The following is a 20,492-nucleotide window of genomic DNA, read 5'->3' as shown; positions in this document are numbered from 1 at the left end:
AGTACATGACATAGCATACATAATATACCAGCTCAAAACATGCCAGTACATACCATATCAGCTTCAAACATGCTAGTATATAATGCCGTAGTTTAAAGCAGAGGCTATCTCGCCTCACCACGAAAAGTGTCTTCCTGCACCATTGTTGGAGCCCTGCCTCTCAACGTATCCAAGCTTACTAGGATTGTAGACAATAAACATAGTATCTTGCGTAAGGAACCAAGAGGAATTACTCATAGCGATACCAACAAGTTCTAGGTTCATTTACAAAAAGGCCAGTTGGGTTATAGATGGTCCCAGATTACCTAGCTGGAATTTGCCGAGACTTGATCCGGAGTTGATGAAGCTGCTCGGAACTTTAGAGATGCAATATAAACATCCAATCGGCATCATACCTTCCACCCAAACCGGTAGTACATCCGGCAATGAGGGTAGCCCGAGCTGTGAAAACAGGACAGCTCGGTTCGGTTGCTATTAAACACCAGCATCACGCCCCTTTGCAACTTCCTCAGCCGTGCTCTCAACATACCTGAGGTGCTATACCTATCTCACTCACACCAACCCCTGATCAACAATCAACACACCGTTTTGCCTTTGCAAAACAACATGGCCCCCAACCTCCTACATATATCCACGCCCGCGCTGAGCCTCCTAGCGCTCCTCCTCGCCCCCCTCTCTCAAGTTGAACCCGTCAACGCTGCACCCACCGTGACCACCACCACCCTTCAAACCACCTCAACCTCAAAAAAACCATGCAACCCCGAACCCTGCGCCAACCTGGCCCTACTCTCAGGCTGGACACCCTACTGCAACCAAGGCGCCTTGTACTGCACCGTAGGCGGGGGCATGGTCACCATACCCATGGGCCGCTGCGAGGAGTGGTGTCAGCCGCCCGAACCTGAACCGCCAAAGCCAGACAAGTGTCCGCCACCACGCCCACCACAGAATTGCGAGCTGGATGATCCTTGTGCTGGGATGCCCGCAGAACTTCAAGGGTGGGAGCCATATTGTTACCAGGGGACATTGTATTGTACTGTGGGCCCGGGGATGATCACGGTGGCTGTGGGGAGATGTGAGCAGTGGTGTCAGCCGGAACCGGAGAAGCCTGAGGGGTGTCCGTAGGGGTACATACCTGAGGCGTCTCTACCATCAGTTGTCAAATTGATGAGACATAAGGGAATGTACAGCACCTTACATTCTAATCGGCGCGCCTGGAACAATGCAGGATAGCAAGAAACTGGGGAGAAGGTGTGGGCACCAAAGAAGGTATCATTAATACAACCCCCTGATCCACATCCATCCAGGATGTAAAGCTTAAAACAATATGTCCATCTACTTAGATATCCCCGCTGAATACCGAACGTATGAACGCCAGAATCCAAAAAGTCTAAGATATCTTCCAACATGAATGATGAAGTCCCCCATAGTCTACACCCCGACTTCTACAGTACTAGTAAGGTACCCCACCAGCGGCATCTCCGCTCGGCCCAGCCAGAATCAGGCCCGGGAACAAGCTCAAGAGTTAAGACAACTCATGAAGCTGCCCATCCCCCTTTTGCGTAGGCAACTCCGCAGCATTCACATGCTGCTGCTGCTGCATCGGTGGCGGCTGGTACGCCATATACTGCCCATTCTGCTGCTGCGGCGCCTGGTACGCTCCATTCTGCTGCATCATCGGCTGCCCCGGCTGCGCCTGCATACCATACATCGACTGATGACCCGGATGACCCGGCGGGACAGAGGACATCATAGACGGCGAATGCGAGGAGGGGAACATGGGCGACGGGCTCGGAGACGGTGACGTAGCGGGGCTGATCGGTCCCTGTCCCTGCTGTGCCTGGCCCTGATGCGGCATGCCTGCCATAGTGGACGGCGCGGCGACGCTGTACCGCGGATCCATGAACTGCGGGCCAGGAGAGCCGCCGGGTCCAGGGGGCACGTTTGCCATGGCGGCCATGCCCGAGTGTGGTGATTGGTTGGGGTACATGCCCGGGTTGAGGGGTGGGCCCGGTGGTGAGGGCGGGTTTTGGTTGCGCTTCTTGCGGATGAGGAGGAAGACGCCGAGGGCGATTAGGGCGAGGAGGGCTAGAGCATTGTCAGCTGAGTCCCGTGCTTAAGGATGTGAGTTGTGAAATGGGTTACTCACCAACACCGCCGACTACTCCACCGACAATGGGTCCAATCGGGGTTGACGATGACTCCTGGGCAACGGGCCCGGGGTCTGGATTCTCTGTGGCTCCGCTTCGGGACTGAGTGCTGGAGCTCTCGGTCTCACTCGTTGACGACTCCGTGCTGGAGGAACGGGAGGATCGGGAGGATCGGGAGCTAGTAGTGCTGACACCGTTTGTCGGGGTTATGTAAAACTGATATGTCGTGGCCACCGAGTCGCATGACGGGACGGTATAGCCGGACCAGGTATCGTCCATGTAAACCAGGGTGGCACAGGACGGTTGAAGCGAATCGGAACTGTCTGGTTAGCTTGGGCCAGGCCGAGGGGCACCGAGCCACGGTTGCCATGCGGGCAGGGCATACCAATATCGTGTCCTGTCCATGTTGAGGGTTGAGCTCTGCCTGGACGAGGAATAGGGGAGGCAGGCCGTGTAGATGTTGCAGTCCTCGGTCAAGCAGCAGCCCACGGCCGAAGCATCCTCATTGTAGCGGCACACGGCCTCGGTGTGTTTGCAAACATAGGCGGACGCTTTGTATCGGGGATGGCGTTAGGACCAACTCATGGCGAGGAAATCGGGACAACAGGGGAGACTGACCTGCATCTCCGTCGACGTAGCCACATGTTTTGTCCCCGCTCTGTCGCTTCTGGAACACGTCCCTGGGATGAGGCCGAGCCGTGAGCGCCGGAGCCGAGACAAAGCCAATGTCGGCCTTGAATATCTCGGGAGCCGGCGTCTGCATAGCTGCCGTCCATGGCTTCGGGTGTTCGCGCCCCAATTGGGCCGACACGGCGGGGAGCCATGCCGCAACGGCCATCAGATTCAGGCGGCAAAGGCTCATGACGGCCATTTTTGTTGACTGACAGCCGGCCGTGGTTGCCAGGAGAGTCTTGGAGGGTAAGACGACGGAACCGAATGAAGGGAACAAAAGCTGGGAAACGGTCGGGGGCAGCCGCAGCTCATAAATTATTCTTATTCGCATTGGCACTTCCACCCCGTCTCGTCCCATGCTCTCCCATTAGAGCACGCAGACCATGCCGCTTTTCGACATGCCAAGCGAACCGTCAGAGGATTAGCGAATTGTGGCATGGTAAGGCTGGCTTCGCAAAGACGCTAAACACCACACTGCCTCACCACCACAACACCACCACTCGTATTGTACTGTGAGCATCCCGAGTCTCTTTATAATCCCGGAAGCGCACTCTTTGAAAATGCTGATGCCCTGCGTCGAACTCTTTGACTCTCAGTAGATGGCCTGTTGACCGTATGGCAGTGTGGGTGCGCGTCAATCAGGTCCGAGTCTTGTCTCGGATCTTCATTTCCACCCCTTTGGTTAAGATGAAGGCGTTAACGCCTAAAGCTTGGCGCTGCAAAGTCAACCCCACACGCTTTTCAGCTTTACGACCCTTGTGGGGCTCCTGCTTGACCGGCCCATCTTCACCCCGCTGATGACTAGGATGATCGCGGGAAGGAGCGCTTGGCAGTCCCTGCTGTCACCCCATAAAAGAGGCTGTGAGCAAAACCTACAAACACTTGTCGCGGGTGTTAACTGTTCGGTCGAGTCGATCATTGTCATTTCGTTGAGAAAGTTGAAAGAAGGGCCTCCCTTCCGTCATTCAACCTGCGAGAGGCAATCCTTAAGTTGCAAGCTTGAAGTTCAAGAAAGTACCTTAGGTACGTAGGTGCTCAAAGTACCCTACAGACAAACCACCTGAAGACGGGAAGCTACCCCTCCAGCTCGCTGCTTTACGCCCACGCTGTCGGCATTAACCTCAACACCCAGCTCAATGGTGCTTCACTGCTTGTTTATCCACTCATGAGGTACCACCTCCGTCAGGCCATCAACCGCCAGCCTCGAATCTAATCAAATCCGCCGCCTTCTCCGCAACCGCATACACGGTCGATTGCAGCGCCGTGCCAATAATCAGCGGCTGCACGCTCGCATCCACAACCCTCAACCCTTTCACCCCGTAAACCCTCAAATCCGGCCCAACACACCCACCCAACCTTTCCGGCATCATGGCGCACGTGCCTGAGGGGTGTGCGAGCGACGGCCGGAGGAGGGGCACGGGCGTGTTGACCGTCGACAGCAGCGCGTTGAGGATCTCCTCATCGGTTTGATACTGCGGGCCGGGAGCTACCTCGACTGGGTGCAGGGGGGACAGTTCAGGGGAAGACCAGAATTTTCGTGCCCGGCGGACGATGGATGCGACGGTCTCGGCGTCGAGAGGGTTTTGGAAGGTGTTGTACTGCACCACGGGCAGGCCGCCTCCGTGCAAAGGGTTGCTCGCGTTGAGAGTGACTGTGCCACGGGAGAGGGGTTTCAGGAGGGATGCTGGGGAGATTCCGGTCGGCCGTAGTGGTTGGACTGCGATGCGCGAGGTGGTGGTGTTGAATTGGTTGGAAAGGAGGGCTCGTTGCGCGAGGTAGCCGCGGAGCAAAGCCGGGGAGGTTTGGTAGACCTCTGGGAGGTAAAGACGCGCGTCTTGATCGAGCAGTCGGCTGGCAAGGGAGGATGCTGCGGCCGAGGAATTCAGGTGGGACAATGAATACCAAATGATGGTGTTCCCCCCGGCGGTGGTGAGCGGGCCGGTTCGGTTGGTGAGATATTCATCCCAGGCGGTGGCGTTGAAGGTCGCGTTGGTGGTGATGGTGTCCGGGTTTGGAAAGGACTGGTTGGACAGGTTGAACTGCAGCACCATGCTCGGATGGTCTTGCAGGTTTGCGCCGACGCAGGGCATGTCTTTCTTCACCTCCACACCGGCAGCCTGGAGCACGGAAGCGGGGCCAATCCCGCTGTATTGAAGCAGCTGGGGCGTCTGGATCGCGCCGGCGGCCAGGATCACCTCCTTTCTGGCGTAGACGTCGCGCCGCGTGTTGTCGAGGCGGGAAACCATCCGGACACCTTTCGCTCTCAGCGGCCGTCCAGGACTAAAGAGAATCTCGGTCGCCGTCTGCCCCGTTACGAGACGGAGATTCGGCCGTGTGGCGTTGACGGGATCGTAGTATGCTGACCGAGCCGTTGCACGGGTCTGCGCGCGCGTGTCGATGCTGGATGGCGCCCAGAACGCACCCGACCCGTACCCAGCGTCGGGGCTTGGGGGTACGGGGAGGCCAGGCTGATTTCTCATGGCATCCCAGACCACGGCGTTGTCGGGATACTGGAAGTCGGATATGTGCGCAGGGACCGGCCCGTTGCCATACACCGACAGGTCCCACGTCATATTCCAGCGCGCTGCGGCTCTAGGGGAGGGCGGATGGAAAGTAGAGCTCTTGCGGAAATATGGCAGCAGGTCCTCCCATCCCCAGCCGGGGTTACCCAGCTCCTCCCAGGCGTCATAGTCGGTTTTGCTGCCTCGAGCAAATCCCATGCCGTTGACGACGGAGCCGCCTCCAACCACAGCGGCTACGGCAACCGAGTAGGTAGCATTCCTGAGTCCGGGGATTGGAGCAGATTGTGGCCTGATCATGACGCTGGTATCCAGGCCGTTGGCATACCACGGCACAATGGCCTCGGGCTTGTCGTCAAAATAGCCCCGTTCGAGGACAAGCACGGTGGCTGGAAAGTATGACGATGTCAGCCCTGGGGACAAACAAGGTGAGAACAGACCAGTCAATGATTAGTATACTCACTCTGCCGGTCCTCGGTCAGACGGTTGGCGACTACAAGTCCCGAGATGCCCCCGCCCACTACGATATAGTCATATGCAGCCCCATCGAAAGGCTCGCTGCCTGTGGTCGTCGCCGCAGCTAGAGAGAAGGCCAGATGGCAGGCAAGGGAAACGATTGAGAGCGCACTTCTTAGTTCTGCCATAACTGTAGGTTACGAGACCTCAACTTGACTTGCAACGACTCAAGACTGCGCTCCCATACTTTTGGTAGGCGCGCATTAGGTGTTTCCCCGGGCCTTTTATCCCTTGAGCTGCTGTCACGCTGAGAATCAATACCCATGCTGGGTGCTATGTCATCCCTGCCCGGATCCGGTCAAGCCCCGGCTTACCGCGTGTGCTTCCCGCGTGTGACTGCAGGGGATCATGTTGCAGTGAGCTGACATGCCGCAATACTTGGCTTGCTTGGTAATGAAGGGGGGTGGTAGGGAGAGGGGGTCCTCTGCCATTAGTAAGGTAATACTTGAACACCATCACTATTGACCTCAACTAAGGCATATTGGGATGCATATTGGATGCAAGCAGGGTTGAAACAGGCATTCATGTCAGCATGTGGGTTCACACAGGTGCCCAGCTGGATCTCAACCAGGCCACTACAAGTTACAACACCTTAAATGTTGTCGCCGGCATGTTAACACTTAGCATGATGACTTACATACTGGCTTCAGGTTGCATTGGACATGCATGTCAGCTAATGTCAACCACCACTCCTCTCCCTACTTGGTACATGTAGCTTGTTGCCTGACCGACAGCTTCCCGGTCAACACTGTGATATTGACGGGCGACGGTAGAGATATGAATAGGGGAAACGGGATGATAAGCTTACAATAGCCGTGCCAAGGTTTAGGTGTTGTTCTTAACCAAAAGTTGGGCAGTTGTGCAACTAGTGCTGAGCATCCATATTCAGAGAGTCGCTGGGGGTTGCTTGAAAGAGGCATTTCAGCAATGCCATAGGACCTATTCAATCCGCAGATCTTTCACCATCGGCTTATACATTGGCTGGCTACTACTGATGCCCTCTAGATGAGTCAAGTATCAACTCAGGGACTATTCTACTACTTGCTTACCCCGGAAAGGGGATCCCCGAGGATGGGTGCGAGGTGTTGGATAGCCCAAGGAGGGAGGAGAAGGCAAGTGATTCTACCTACTAGTACATGCAGTAGGCCGTTAAGTCCAGAGAGTCCCAACGGCATTTGTGCCGCTTTAAGAAATCAGGACGATTCAATCCCCTGCAATCTTTTCCTCGCCAGGATGTATGCCGTCCGCTCCTCAGCCCAGGCCGGACACCATACAGACAAGGCCTGACAAGTCAACCCGCCCCCAGGTCCTCCGGCTTCCGCATCATCATCATCATCACCACCACCACCACCAAGAACATCCGGATCCAACGTCCTCACCTTAGTCCCGACCGGCAACCCCAGATTCTCGTCCTCTGGCAACCCCTCCACTTCCAACCTCCGCATAGACTCCTTCCCAACCTCATCCGTCGCCTCCCTAAGCACCTTCCAAAACTCCCTATCCGACAGCCCCCACAAGTCACTCTCCCGCACAACCCCAGATCGGATCGCATCCCCAATAACCCTTCCCGCGCGCTGATAGACACTAATATGTGCCGGGTTGGACCACACATCTCTGTCAACAGCAAGGTAAGCTCTTGCCAGGGTCATTGCCAAGTCCCGATCTGTGAGAACGAGCATGCGGTGCGGGGAGGTGGTAGCGTCTGGATATGCCATCACCGAGGTATACACTCTCCTCGCATCTTGCAAGTCAAGTTTCCCAAAGCCCACCGCATCGCGGAGCGCGTAGTCCAGCCTGTCGGCGCAGAGGTGCGGGGCGGGGGATTCAACCAGCGGAAAAGACCCTTCGTTAAAGACCTCTGGACCAAAACCGTGGCGGGCTATAATAGACGGGAGGTCTGTCGATTCCACAAACCGCGTCTTGTGCACTTCATGGAAACTCTCGCCGCTGCCGCTGCCGGGTGTGGAGAGGCCGGCCCAGTCGACCACGTGGCTGAGGGCCGTGTGGCTGATGTCGTGGAGGAGGGCAGCGACTTGTTCGGACAGGGTGGCGTTTACCTTGCGGACTAGGAGGAATGCGCCGATGGAGTGTTCGAGACGGGTTACGCGGGGAGTGAAGCCTAGCAGGCCGGTTATGCCGTGCTGGCAGACGCTGCTGAGGCGGAGGAGAGAGGGGGACTGGAGGAGGGAGACTAGGACGGGCTCGGTGATGGTGTGGGTGCCGTAGAGGGTATCGTGGATGATGAGGTGATCTGCTGAGGGGTACTGGATGGTTTGGAAGTAACCTGGCTCAGGTTTCGGGTTGATGGAGTTCCAGTTTGACTTTGGGGCTAAGGAGCCAGTGCTGTCAGACATGGTTAATGTTGCTTCTAGTTGCTTCGCTTGCGGGATAGTATCGAGTGATAGAGCCGCGGTGAGCTGGAGTAGGATGGACTTTAACTGTGACATTCAATGTTGGGGTAGCCAAGCTGTCTGTTGGTTGTCCGACGTTGTCGTTGCAGTTCCAACAGAGTTTATTTTAGCCAATCAAGAACAACTGAAACTACCATAGCTCAGTACCAAATCTACTAAGCCACCCGGACTCTGACGCCTGCAGACGGATTCGAAGTACAGCGGATATAGTGCGGACGGCGCCCTCATCATATGTTGTGCACCTAACCATGGCGGTTTCTTCCAAAAACTAGGTACCTTACCAAAACCCCAAACACCAGATCTGAGATATGTGTTCTTGTCACTTGCCGAAGTTGAAAGTTTTGAGGTTTCGTGAGGGTTCATGTACTTTTCATGTTAATGGCCTCGAATGAGAAATATCTTGAACTCAGCAATCCTCAGCCTGCCGTTCGGGCTACTCCCCCGACTGGAGGATCCGGTAGAAGCACTGTCAGGGCTCCGGAGCAATGCCACCAGGGGACTGAGTGGAGATGCGAGGACTCAAGTCGTCCGGGTCATTGCCAGCGCGCTTCGCAATATCTCTGCCATGACTACTAGTATTGCTGCGGGTGGCTGATCGCTGTGTCAACGTTAGTAGGCTGTAGTTGGAAATGGCCAAGGGCGGTGCCTGTCATCTTCAGGGGTGCCGGCTGAGGGTTCTCTCAACAGTCAGGAAGAACTTAAGAAGTACTAGCTGACAGACAGTACCCGCAGTATTACCCTTGGCCTGAGCGGAATGGCATTTGATTGCATCAACATAAATCAAAAGCAGGAAGCCAAGTTAGAGTTTTCAAACTGCCATCCAGCTTTACTGTAGGTAGCCAGAGTTATAGAAGTCTTGAAATACGAAAGAGCGAGAAAACGGGCCAGCGGGGCCGGATCCCCGCAGGCCCGATGGTTCGGAACCTAGAACCAATGACCAAGCAAAAGCAAAACTGGGGGCCGAAAGCGGGCCGGTCCGATAGCTTGACCGAACCCCACCGCCATCCCGCATGCGGATCCCGACGGATCCCAACGGCTACCCGCAACAGGTAAAGACCGGCTTATGTGGTAGTCTCAACATCAACTAGTCAGTCAGTCAGTCAGTCAGTCAGTCAATACTGGCTCCGGATCACTGGAGTGTGCTAAACACCAGATTTAGTTGAAAGTTTGACAGACACATCCACCAGTCAGACTTGGCCTGGAGAAACCGCCGCAGCATGCATCACTCGGATGTAGGCAAGCAGTATTCATATTACAATGCGCCATGACAGACAAAACTTGTGTGATAGCCCATGGGACCTCACCTGCCTCACCTCGCCTCACTGCAGCGCCCGACGTGAATGTCAAAATCAACATCAATTGAAGACTACGGGGAAGAACCATCCCCTCTGCGAGTCCCATTCCATGGTGGCATAGACAAGCCGAATAACTCCAGAGCGCTCCGGTCAACTTAGACCAAACGGTAACGGTCGAAAAAAGCTAACAGCGCACCAACCTGGAACCAACATGAAGCCAGAAGAAGATGTGCCGGTGCAGAGAGTGCCAAGAACGGGTTCAAGTTAAAAAGATAATAGATACACGCCGATCGATCACTTCCAGCATTCATTCCCGTCGCCACACCCTCCCTTCTTCTTCTTCTTCTTCGTCGTCCATGATCCTCCTCCCATTCTCCTCCCTCCCTCCCTCCCTCCCTCCCTCCATGCCATCATCCCAAATCGCTTTACAATGAGCCCATAACTTAACCAAACAACCGCTGTGTCGAGAACCCAAGACACGACGCACCACGGTCCATACTACTGTATCTCGGCGTGTTGCTCTCCTCTTTACTGCCCGCCAACCCTGGTCGCAAATCGCGTACGCCCCGTGATCTGGTCCGCTCCGACGAGTTCCCTTCCATGCATCGACCGTGGGTTTCCCACTTCTTATCCAGTCCTTCCGGGCCTCTCATCGTCAACAACACAACACATCATCACACGCCCACCAGGTAGGTCTCCGCCAGAATACAACTTTTTCTGCTACCCGACCGAAGACAAGACATCAAGGAAAACGAAGGCGTTCGCAAGCCAAAATGCACGCCCGTCAAAAGTATAGAGGCAGCTGTATGGTATGGTACGGTATGGTATTAAGGAACAGATCCGAGGTAGTGTAAAGTCGCATTGGCCGAACAGCAAAATCACAGTGGACCGACACAACCATGCAAGTGAAACAAACCGGTACACCAGCATCCAGCACGAACCATCCCTGACTTTGCCCAGAAGAGTAAAACGAAAAGCCGGTATTGAGTGGAACCAGAAAACAGAAGCTTCAATGGAACGGTACCGACTCTAGAGTCGACGACTAGCTGCCAAGTTTAAGGGGGGATTAGGGGACAATAAACCGAATCCCCGTAAGAAAAGCAGCCCGGTACCAAATGAGCGCAAAACCCAGCCCGAACGAAGAAACAAAGACCTGAAGAGATGCCAAGAATGCAAAGGAGAAACCAAGTGAGACCCAAGGTGATTTCCAGGGGTATGTAATGAGGCTAAAAGCAGGGGGTTGCGAGCTGATGTTCCTCGAAAGGAAATATGGGCACGCTTAACGCTTTTCGAGGGTGGAGGAATGATGCGTAGACGCCGAACAACGGGGAATTGAAGCGATCCAGGGACGCCTACGGTGTATGCCCCGCATTATGATAGATGCCGCATCAATACACCAGTCACTCTGGGCCCGGTTGGTGGCACTGGAGAAACAACGAGGAATCCTAATCCGTTGCCCCTATCGAAGTGTCACCTGGATCCATGGAAAAGGCAGAGTTGAAGCCAAAGCCATCATCTGCAGCGTTGTTGTCATGGAGGAACGAGTCAAAGTCAAAGTCGTTCAAAACGTCGGAAGATTGCATAGGATTGGCAAACTCGAAACCCATGTCCTATTCATTGATTAGAAAAGAGTTGTGGGCACAACCGACTAGATGCAACTTACAATTCCGTCAGTGTTGAAAGAGATGTCTGACTGTGTCGGATCCGGGTGAGGGGGCTGAACGGGAGCAACCTGCGGCGGAGGCGCGGGTGCCGCGGGTTGGCCGTTTTGAACAGCCTGTGCGGCATTGACGTTCTGGTTCTTCGCAAAGCTGGCGGGATTGACGGGGGTGATAGGAGTGGCAGGAGTCGGCGCCTCCTGAGGAGCTTCTGGCTCGGCAGCGGGCGTCGCTCCGGCATTGTTGAGGTTCGCGTTGCTCTTCTTCTGGGCGGCAGCCTGAGGGGTGTCAGTCCCGGAGAGTGGGCGATCTGTTTGGAGGTTGATCCAACTTACCTTGGCCTTGGCATTCTTGGTTTCCTTTTTCTTGGGCGCCGCTTTGTTCGCTTGCTGGGGTGTGGGAGGGGCAGCATTGCTGACCTGGGGAGACGATGTTGTGTTGCGCGAATTGGCCGTAGCAGCGGCAGCGGCAGCCCCTGGGGCAGATGGGGGTGGCATAGCCCGCTGAGTTTGCGTCGGAGTCCCTTGCATGGGTTGCGGAGGCTGCCCGGCCATCTGACCGTTTGGTCCACCCTGCCATTGCATCCCAGGAGCTCCCTGCGCACCCGGCCCTTGCGCCTGGCGCTGAGCGGCCATCATTTGTGGCTGGTTTATCTGGCCGTTGAACTGGGGATGAGAGCTGGGCGGCGGCCGCATCCCGCCGTTCATTTGAGCAATGTTCATGGGCATGCCAAAGTGAGGGCCGGCGTTTGGATCCATGTTGCCGCCCATAAAGTTCATCGAGTTAGGAGAGCTTCGCGACTGCGCTCCTGCACCATCTGGGAGAGGAGAACCCATGTTCGCGGCGTTGTTCATCTGCTGGTTGGCACGCTTCATCTGCTCGGCTGGATTCGGCGAGGCGCCACTCCGGCCGCCGGGAGGCGATGTTCCCTGGAAAGCCTGAGCGTTTGGTCCAGGGGGGCCGCCTGTGCTTCCGGGGCCTCCGGGGGCATCGACCCGCGGCATGGTGTTGGTGCTAAGATCCTGCTCCTGACGCGCCATCATCAAGCGTTTCTTATTCTGCTGCTCGAGCAGCATCAACTGCATTTGATAATCCTGAAGTGCATGGTTGCTGCTCCCGCTCGCCTGGCCGTTGGCTGCACCAGGTCTCATGTTGCCGGCCCCCATATCCCCAGGGTTGTATTGCTGATAGAGGGAACTTCCGTCGGGACCTTGCGGCACCATGGGGGAGCCCTGGGCCTGCGGACCGCCGGCGTTCGCCATGGGCTTGTTGGGCATTTGGTTGCCATGGTGCTGCGTCATGTTAGTTGAGTACGTGGCAAGGGTCTTGGCTTGTACGTGAGGAGCTGCTGAGGCAAAGGCCTGGAGCTGGTCAGGATTCAGCGAAGTTGGGTTGATGCCATTCTGAAGGAGCAATGCTCGTGCTGCATCGGGGCCGATTCCTACCTGCTGCTGCCCTGGAATGCCCTGCCCCGGTCTTCCGTTCGGCATCATCACCGGTTGGTTCGGATTAAACGGCGCCCCGTCCAGGCGAGGCCGCTTAGACGGGGAGGGCGCGTTCTCAGCACCACCCGGGGATCCCGCTCGAGCTCGGGCTCCGTCCATGTCCGAGGGATCTCGCTGCATCTGACTGGCAGCCTTTTGCTGATGGAGCATCTGCATGGCCTGCGGGCTGGTGAGGGGAAACGTTCGTCAGTAAAATGCGTGAAAGCTTGCTAACATCATTAATTGCTTACTTCTGGCTATTCGCCATCGCAGTCCTCTGTAGTTGATTGCCTTTCATGGCCATATTGATGGCGCCGTTTTGCATGCCCCGCATCATGTGCTGCTGATACTGCTGCTGAGCTGCGTACTCGGGGCGCATTTGCCGGAGCATATCTCGCTGCTGCTCCTGCCGTAGACGAGATTGTTGCTACCCAGCGCGTCAGCCATAATGCGTCCTGTATGCTCGTAACTGTTGAAGCAACATACCTGAGTGTGTTGGACATATTGATTAATCTGCCCGTTTGACCCCTTGCCCTTCTGGGAATTGAACATATCCCAGAAGAGGCAGAACCACTCGTAGAGGAAACAACTATCAGGAACCGGAGTGGGCACGTTGGGAGCCGGCAAGTCATCCGGGCGTTTCTGGTCCAAGCCATCCTTGTTATCCGTGTCCATGGCATCGTCGCCGAGCCCGTTCCCGATTATGTTGCCATTCTCATCGCGGAGCTTCCCGGGACTTTCCTTCTTGACGTTGATGTGGGGATCCTCATTGTAGACGGCACGGGCGCAGTCAAACATGCCATAACGGACAAAGTATTCGTAGATGTATGTGTTGAGCAGCGTCCGGCTTGAGTCGTTGAGTGGGATCTGTCGCTGGGCGGGTTGTTGGGGAGGGAGTGCGCCGTTGTTCATCATGTTCATCGGGGCGCTAACTGGGCCGCCCATGGCCATGTTAGACATGTTTGCGATGTTATTCATCGTTCACGGCTGATTGCAGGCGGCGAAAAAAGTAATACTATGGGTATCGGGATGAAGTGGGGGATTAGACTGTGGACGGTTGCGCAGCGAGAGCCCGGCCCCGTGACTTGAACGGAAGCTTGTGCGACAAGAGTTGTAGAAGCCCCAAACTAGAACGCCAAATATGTTCGTTGGTCGCCACCAGTGACACACCGGGAGCTTAGGCCCGGTGAGGCGGCGTGCGCGTCGGAGATAGCGTCAGCCTTACTGAAGTCAGCAGCTTGTAGCGGGCAGACGCTCTCGGGAGTCAACAGCAGGCAGCGGGCGGCTGTCCGAAAGCCGTCAATGTGCTGCGGCGGCGGGTGGAATGCGGTGAGCGATGGGATAAGGATGGCGATGGCGATGGCGTGTGATTTGGCGTTGGCGTTGGCGTTGGCGATGGAGGTGATGGACGGGGTAACAATTAGGTCAAATTGAAATGGCCGGGCTGGGGCCAACGGGCGGAGTGGGATGATGGTTGAAGGCCGTTAAAAAAGTCGGAAAAGTGGGAGAGAACAGGCGGCAACCACACAAGTCCTGTTCTATCAGCGCCACGGCGAGGCTTCGCTTCGCACGCACTGTCGCTGCCTCGTCCCTCTTCGCCTCGGGCAATCGTCGCAATTGTCGTCCTCACTCTCACCGGCGACGCTGCTGGGCCAATCCGGGTCAATATCGGTGATGGTCGACACGGCGACGCTTGGAACCATCAAACTGGCATGGCTCGAGGGGGGTGGGATGGAGGTGCAGGAGAGCAGGGACTAGTGTGGGAGCGAAAGAGGAGAAGAAGAGAACGGGGGTTGGGAATTTTCCAATTTTCGGCGACACTGGAGAGCAATGGGGGGGGAAAGAGCACAGGAGCGACAAGGTGATTGGGGATGCGATGCACCTGGCCGAAGCCTGTCGCCTGCGCAGTTTTTGGCACGGCTTGGGCTGGCAGCTTGCGTAAATCTGATACTCAGGCGGTGGCTGCCTGCCTTCTGAGGCATTTGAGGCACAATTGCAGCGAAGTTAGGCCACAATTCACCTTTCGGGGCCTTGGCGCCCCGATATCTCCACTCCGCATGAAAGCGATCAAATCACACGAAAGCCGCTCGGTGCAGTTGGTTCAGCTTCTTCGCCAATCGCCACGATACTGTACGCTACAATACATGACGCATCGGCGAAACCTACCATATGTCATCTCGTACCGCAATCTTCGTCCTGAACCACCGCCAAACCTTAAAATGAATAACGAGATTGAGATGACGCGATTCTTGCACAAACTTATTCGAATGGAGACGCCCCGAGATCGCTCGGACATTACCGGGACTCGCGCAACACGCGATCTGGGTGCCACGTTTGGCAAGGATCTGGCACCATCTGGTTGGTGAGGCGCGGAAAGCGTTGCCTTGCAAACCTGTTGGGCATCTCGGGGCGGTGCTGGTGTCGAAGCCTGATCTCAGCAGTCCCTCATTTTTGTGAAAGATGCAAGAACGACATCTCGGAGACGACGGTCAGAGGTGGTGTATCCGCTGTAATGACTGATTTGACTTGGTTTGGCTGTCACGTCAACTTGTAGAACCGCTAGGAAAGGCTCACCTTGTGCAATCAAGCAACCATTTCATTCGACATCACAAATTACATATGAACGTCGTGATTACCAATTTTTGCACCCCTCTTGCTCCGACATCCAACCAGAAGCAATTGAGCGGGCCATTCCCGGCCGCTGTTGGGATGCTCGCATTGAGCTTATTGTATCTGGCGCCCGCCGTTCAAAGGATCTGGCGGGACTGATGCTTGTTGCATAACGTTAATCACCGATGACAGTTGATGCCTGCCGTTCCAACCAAGGAGGTGACAGGTAGGGGTGACAGTGGATCCAACGGTTCGGCATCCCGAGCGATGGCGCAAACGATGCTCCTACGAGTCTGGTGAAGTGTTCTGTACCTTGCATTAGTCCTCTGCTGTGGATTAACCCGGTCAACTGGGTTCATCCTCGCCGACGCACCCCGATCTTCGTGCTAGCAGTCCTCGTTGCGAAGTAACTTGACGTTGAGTTACCCTATTCCGGCCCGTCACTTACACTATCGTGGATTTAAACTAGCGGGAGATTCCCAACCCCAGTCATGATCGACGCGCCATGGAGCCACCCGCTAAGGAACTCCGCATAAGCCCTGATCCATTAGCATGGGGCTTGTGCTTCCATCATTTTGATCCAACGCAACAGCTCTCAACTTCTCAAGCGTGTGCCCATGGCCGCTACCTATCCTACCATCCACGCACCATTGCTGCCAGTGTTTTAACACTGATTGATGAAGACTTCGCCGTTATATATGTACTTTATGCAGGGCTAAGTCGACTGCCCGAACAGGCCGCATTTCAACCAGGTAAAATAAGCCTATAAGGTACCTAGGCACTAGCAATCTAGGTTATTTGATGACATAGCTTAAACTCTTATTTTCTCGGGCATTCTCATAGTCCATACATTGTCCAACACTACTAATAAGTTGACGGACTGTAGCCCCTTTTCTTGCCTCGGGTTCCCTAACCCTTACTCATCTGGGCTTAAAGATCTCACACGCTTAACGTTTGCATAGATATCTCCTCTCACTTAGTCAACATCTAATGACACTAACCAGTTGCCAGAGTCCCGTGAGAGACACTATATGCGTAGAGATGCTTATTCAGGTCGCGCAAAAACCAACACTTGCTTCACAGAGCTTAGGTAGCTCTTGTGTCTGCTTCCACAAAGTACAGGAGCAATCAAATCCCAAATCTGTCCTACGAGATGTAGCTAGGACACAGATATTACACGTTGCTGTTCCCAAGGTATCATGCCGCAGAGCGATACCGCATGGGCAAACGTGGCACCGACATCAGTACAGGCCGTTCTTGACCTAGCATCGGTCAGGGGCAAATCATCAGTATTAAGTCGTCCCTGGGCTGGTTGTGTTTGTCGTCTTTACAAGCATCGTGCAGTGTGCAGCTGGAAGGTTCAAGTTGTCTTCAAGTTACTATTGTAGTACCACATGTAAATACAATACCAGTCTGAATGCAGTCTGGATAAGGCCAGGCGGAGTAAGTTCATGTTCAGCACTTCAGGCTTGGGTACCGGGATTTAGATACCGTACTAGCATGATGACGACCCTACTGAAGTAGTGATAGGTCACATCTACTGATCGTCATTTAGTATCAATGTGGGGATTACGTTCTCACAGTTTGGAAAGAGCTTGAGGTTGGCATTCTGTAAATTCATGTCCCTTCTCATCGATTCAAACTTGGCCGGGGCCGCATCTCTATTTGGGCTTCCACCCTCGCCTCTTCCCAACTACGCCATCCATGATATCAAGGAGAAGATAGAAGGGTGATGAATAGCCTACTCACAGCAATGGGTCTAGACTCGCGGTATTCAGTGTTGAAAGAGGTGTGTAAATTCTCATTAGTACTGATTACTCATGACAAAACTGAGCAGGGGGTATCATGATCTACGCCAGACCGAATGCTATGCAAAAAGCCGTCCGTACAATCCCAATCATATGGCCTTACCTGGCCAATAACCATCTTGTAGGCCCAGCTGGTAGCCATCCAGCCCGCTGAACTCGACCAGCAAGTCGAGGCTAAGCCCAGAGCAAACCCACCAAAAGTCCTACCATGGCTCAATGCATCCTGGCCTGATGTGCCTTCATAGCCTTGAGAATCTCCAAACTCAAAGTCTGGGCATGCTCTCATGGCCCCTACAACGACGACCAATAGCCCACCTCATTGTCACGCAGCGCTTGGAGCAAGTCCTCCACGCAGATGGGCTCCTCATACACAGCTCTTTTCCCGCCGTCACCCATAGCAATACTCTGATCTTGCGTGAACCGATCCAGGACTCCTCTGGCCTTGTGATGCCGGTCAGCCAAGTCGCAAAAGTCGATCTCCAGATGCCACAATCTCAGGCCCTCTTGACCCGAGCGGCAGCTTGAATCCCTCCTGTGCGCAAGCGTCTTCCCGTTATAGTTGACATCCTGGGTAAAGGGACACTTGCCGGGGTCGCAGCGGGTGCAGTGCAGAAGGAGGCGATACTGAGGCCTGGAGGGTGTAGCTGGTACGGAGGTATACCGGCTTCGCCTAGCAGTGCCCGAGAGGCTGGAAGAGCAAGAGCCCATGTTGCTGTTGTCGTATTCCTCGTTGGCGGTGCAGAACAAGGATTGTCTTCGTTGTGAGAATGTTGAATGTCTTCGCTGTGACGATGTAGTATGGCCGAAGATGTGGCTTAGAGTATGAAGGCCGCGAAGCACGACATGTTTCCAGTTGCTTTCCAATCCTGAAGCCATTGTGGCTTTTATAGGGATTCTTGGAGAATGTGCTGGCTGGAGCATTGTGAACAGCTTGGTTGGTGGAGGTTGAATACGGTGTTGTTATGTGCTGTTCAGACAGCAATCCTTTCTGATACGCTGCTCAAAGAACAACCAACACTCTGAACGCTCTGGGGGGAGAGGCGGTAAGGCTGATTATTTTGCGGTAAAGTTGGATGATGTTCCCGAGCGCGGGGATCGCGGGTTGCCTTTATACCAGTTCTTGGTTGTCCGTTCGGGTGGCGTGGTGAGTCGTGGCGTGTGAAGGCCGGGATGTGTGGCGGGCCGCGCGGAGTGTGCGACAACCTCTAGATATGTAATGAGGCAAAAGCCCCCAAAGTGGTTGGGGTGGTCTGTCAGGCATGGCAATGACAAGAGTGATCCGGATTTCTGTGGGCGCAAGTTCCGAAGGCGGAGCGCAGGCTGTTTTGTCGCCTGTGACATTGTGATCCTGTGAGGATGCTGGCCTCAGGGGAGGGGATGGCGCAGTCGTGCCGCAGCAAGTGGCTGACACCCGTTGGGTACAACCACTGCATGGGCAGTTTTCTCAACAATTACTGTCAATTAGCACTCGGTCTGAAGTAAACTCCGATGCGCCGTTAGCAAGAAGACTGATTGACGAAGATAATTGGGCTCAAAGTGTCGCTTTTGAACGACTGGTTCAAAATGCATCGACAAGACTCGCGTAGAACAGCATTGCGGTCAACGGCTCAAGGAAGGTTTGCAATCCACTAATTCTGCAAGGCTGACGATAGACTCAAACGGGTTCTGAACTGCGCTATTTCGGAGTCTGTCTGTTTCGTTGTGGCCGAATGGTTATCGGACTCTTGAGCCTCGCCGTGCCTTCTGGATTTGAGCTGGGATCGGATAACAACGGACCCCATGTCATGACTTGCATCGCCTGACCTTGTAATCCGTCCAAGTTGGGTGGCGCGGAGGGATGGCCAGGTTACAAGGCCGGCCGATCGGGTCATTGAACGTTAGGACGAGTGCAGGGGACCGGCCTCCGGTCAGTTTGTTTCAATTGTCCTACCCGGCCCGGCTGTGCAGGGTCGGGTCGAACTGAGCTCAGGCCGTATAACGCTAGGCCTCACGGCTTTCTAGGCCACGCTAATATACACAGCTCGGTGGGATGCCGTATGGAGAAGCAGTTCGAACAGCGCCAGATCAGGGAAAGGCAGAGAGACCCTTTCCATCATTGACACAGGGCGGCACGGCCACGTATGCCACTGCGACGCGCCCCAGCCGCGGCTGGATCACGCGGGGGTTGGAACTCATCACGGCTTGATGGGGGCCTTTGGAGGGTTTGCTCGGGATTTGCCCCTGTATAAGTCTAATCATCCTCTGGCGGAAGCTCGTCGTCGATGTATCGTATTAGGCTGATCCGCATCTCTGTCGTGTCATTTCCTCTCAGCACATCGCTGATGAAGTGCGCATCAACTTGCATCTGCACCATCTCCAACGCGCCCCTCAAGACTCCGCATAAGATGTTGGAATACCATAGCTCGTCCTGCGCCCGGCCGTCGTCAGGTAGCTCCACAAAGTCTGCAAATGGGTTCTCGTCGAATACAAGCGAGAATTGCTTCCCGTCACTCGTCCAGTTCGTTATTGTCGGCGTTATGTTGAGGAAGATTTTGAAGCCGACCTTCAAGTCCATTGTCAGACACAAGCCAATGCGTAGCTTACCCAGACGCAACCCACCTTGGCAATCATCTCTGCCGTTTCCCGAAAATTAGAACACCGCCTGACTGTGTTCGACTTGGCTAGATAGTCCTCTATGAGACGCAGCCCAATGTTGTAGCCCATCTTATCTAGCTGCTTGTTGACCTCAACGTAGTCACTGTCGAAGTCCTTGCAGAGTTGGGCGACGATTGTGCCGTATGTGAGGACCACGAGCTCAGCATTAACCTTGTCCATCCGAGTCCTTGCGGCAGTTAGCGCGGGGAGGGTTCGCTGGTAAAATCGATCTTACTTCCAGACTCTGTGGAAGGGACGACGGGGTTAGCCATGTGAGCCTAGAGGCAGCGGGAATGATGCGACAGCACGTACTCTTCCCCCAGACGGGATGCTTTGCTTGCCGCCATTTGGGTGAGGGTAGTGCCACGAGCAGAATGTCGGTACAGTATTCACTATTCAGGTAGGGGGATGCTGATTGCGCGATTCTACAATCCGCGCGGCGAGTTTCGTAGGAATGTCAACTCGAGGTATTTGATGGAGACTGCGCTGTTGGCAAAGTTGTTTCGTTCCGTTGAAGTGCAGCTGGAGGAACTTGAAGCTCAACCGCCGGGAAGGTGCGCAGTACGGACTACCGGAGTCGTGTATTGTAACTGGTATGTAACTTACATCAGATACAACGGCGGGTTTCCCAACGTGTACTAGATACTTTATGTCAGGGGCAGAAATAGTTTGTGTTTCTGTACCCCTACTCCGTACACCTGCTGCAAGATCGTTCCATTCATACAGTGAGTGTATCAT

The 20,492-nt window shown here is 54.8% G+C and overlaps 7 protein-coding genes across 7 annotated transcripts; 1 reads left to right on the top strand and 6 right to left on the bottom strand.

The window, feature by feature from the left end:
* Positions 1–1,522: 1,522 nt before the first annotated feature.
* Positions 1,523–3,018, bottom strand: N656DRAFT_797588 (uncharacterized protein; the record flags this gene model as incomplete). The annotated part of the gene is made up of 4 exons (XM_064817661.1): positions 1,523–2,085; positions 2,147–2,466; positions 2,533–2,698; positions 2,766–3,018. The coding sequence occupies 4 exons, from the start codon at positions 3,016–3,018 to the stop codon at positions 1,523–1,525; spliced, it is 1,302 nt and encodes a 433-aa protein (XP_064670616.1).
* Positions 3,019–3,691: 673 nt separating this feature from the next.
* N656DRAFT_730471 (GMC oxidoreductase) lies at positions 3,692–6,017 on the bottom strand. Its single transcript, XM_064812624.1, has 2 exons — positions 5,802–6,017; positions 3,692–5,727 (listed from the first exon to the last, which is right to left on the bottom strand). The coding sequence occupies exons 1-2, from the start codon at positions 5,980–5,982 to the stop codon at positions 4,010–4,012; spliced, it is 1,899 nt and encodes a 632-aa protein (XP_064670615.1). The 5' UTR covers positions 5,983–6,017; the 3' UTR covers positions 3,692–4,009.
* Positions 6,018–6,341: 324 nt separating this feature from the next.
* On the top strand, positions 6,342–6,757 carry N656DRAFT_778560 (uncharacterized protein). The gene has a single exon (XM_064815033.1). It carries the CDS (start codon positions 6,387–6,389, stop codon positions 6,567–6,569), a length of 183 nt encoding a protein of 60 aa, XP_064670614.1. The 5' UTR covers positions 6,342–6,386; the 3' UTR covers positions 6,570–6,757.
* Positions 6,758–6,816: 59 nt separating this feature from the next.
* Positions 6,817–8,337, bottom strand: N656DRAFT_778559 (uncharacterized protein). The gene has a single exon (XM_064815032.1). It carries the CDS (start codon positions 8,299–8,301, stop codon positions 7,048–7,050), a length of 1,254 nt encoding a protein of 417 aa, XP_064670613.1. The 5' UTR covers positions 8,302–8,337; the 3' UTR covers positions 6,817–7,047.
* Positions 8,338–11,005: 2,668 nt separating this feature from the next.
* N656DRAFT_768028 (uncharacterized protein) lies at positions 11,006–13,662 on the bottom strand (the record flags this gene model as incomplete). Its single annotated transcript, XM_064813594.1, has 5 exons — positions 11,006–11,170; positions 11,224–11,496; positions 11,554–12,889; positions 12,954–13,129; positions 13,189–13,662. The coding sequence occupies 5 exons, from the start codon at positions 13,660–13,662 to the stop codon at positions 11,006–11,008; spliced, it is 2,424 nt and encodes an 807-aa protein (XP_064670612.1).
* Positions 13,663–16,992: 3,330 nt separating this feature from the next.
* On the bottom strand, positions 16,993–18,207 carry N656DRAFT_639243 (uncharacterized protein). Its single transcript, XM_064810401.1, has one exon. It carries the CDS (start codon positions 18,039–18,041, stop codon positions 17,412–17,414), a length of 630 nt encoding a protein of 209 aa, XP_064670611.1. The 5' UTR covers positions 18,042–18,207; the 3' UTR covers positions 16,993–17,411.
* Positions 18,208–19,350: 1,143 nt separating this feature from the next.
* Positions 19,351–20,101, bottom strand: N656DRAFT_708650 (TRAPP I complex; the record flags this gene model as incomplete). Its single annotated transcript, XM_064811523.1, has 3 exons — positions 19,351–19,662; positions 19,719–19,941; positions 20,058–20,101. 3 exons carry the CDS (start codon positions 20,099–20,101, stop codon positions 19,351–19,353), a joined length of 579 nt encoding a protein of 192 aa, XP_064670610.1.
* Positions 20,102–20,492: the final 391 nt, after the last annotated feature.

Source organism: Canariomyces notabilis (assembly GCF_033297395.1).
Source record: "Canariomyces notabilis strain CBS 508.74 unplaced genomic scaffold N656scaffold_9, whole genome shotgun sequence".
In the NCBI taxonomy this organism is placed as follows: domain Eukaryota; kingdom Fungi; phylum Ascomycota; class Sordariomycetes; order Sordariales; family Chaetomiaceae; genus Canariomyces; species Canariomyces notabilis.
Note: the sequence above shows the minus strand (reverse complement) of the source record. Positions and strands in the feature narration are given on the sequence as shown.

Coding starts and splice junctions, on each gene's coding strand:
- N656DRAFT_730471 (XM_064812624.1), bottom strand. CDS start 5,982: ATGGCAGAACTAAGAAGTGCGCTCTCAATCGTTTCCCTTGCCTGCCAT. Junction 5,728..5,801: donor TCTGACCGAGGACCGGCAGA/GTGAGTATACTA, acceptor CATACTTTCCAG/CCACCGTGCTTGTCCTCGAA.
- N656DRAFT_778560 (XM_064815033.1), top strand. CDS start 6,387: ATGTGGGTTCACACAGGTGCCCAGCTGGATCTCAACCAGGCCACTACA.
- N656DRAFT_778559 (XM_064815032.1), bottom strand. CDS start 8,301: ATGTCACAGTTAAAGTCCATCCTACTCCAGCTCACCGCGGCTCTATCA.
- N656DRAFT_639243 (XM_064810401.1), bottom strand. CDS start 18,041: ATGCTCCAGCCAGCACATTCTCCAAGAATCCCTATAAAAGCCACAATG.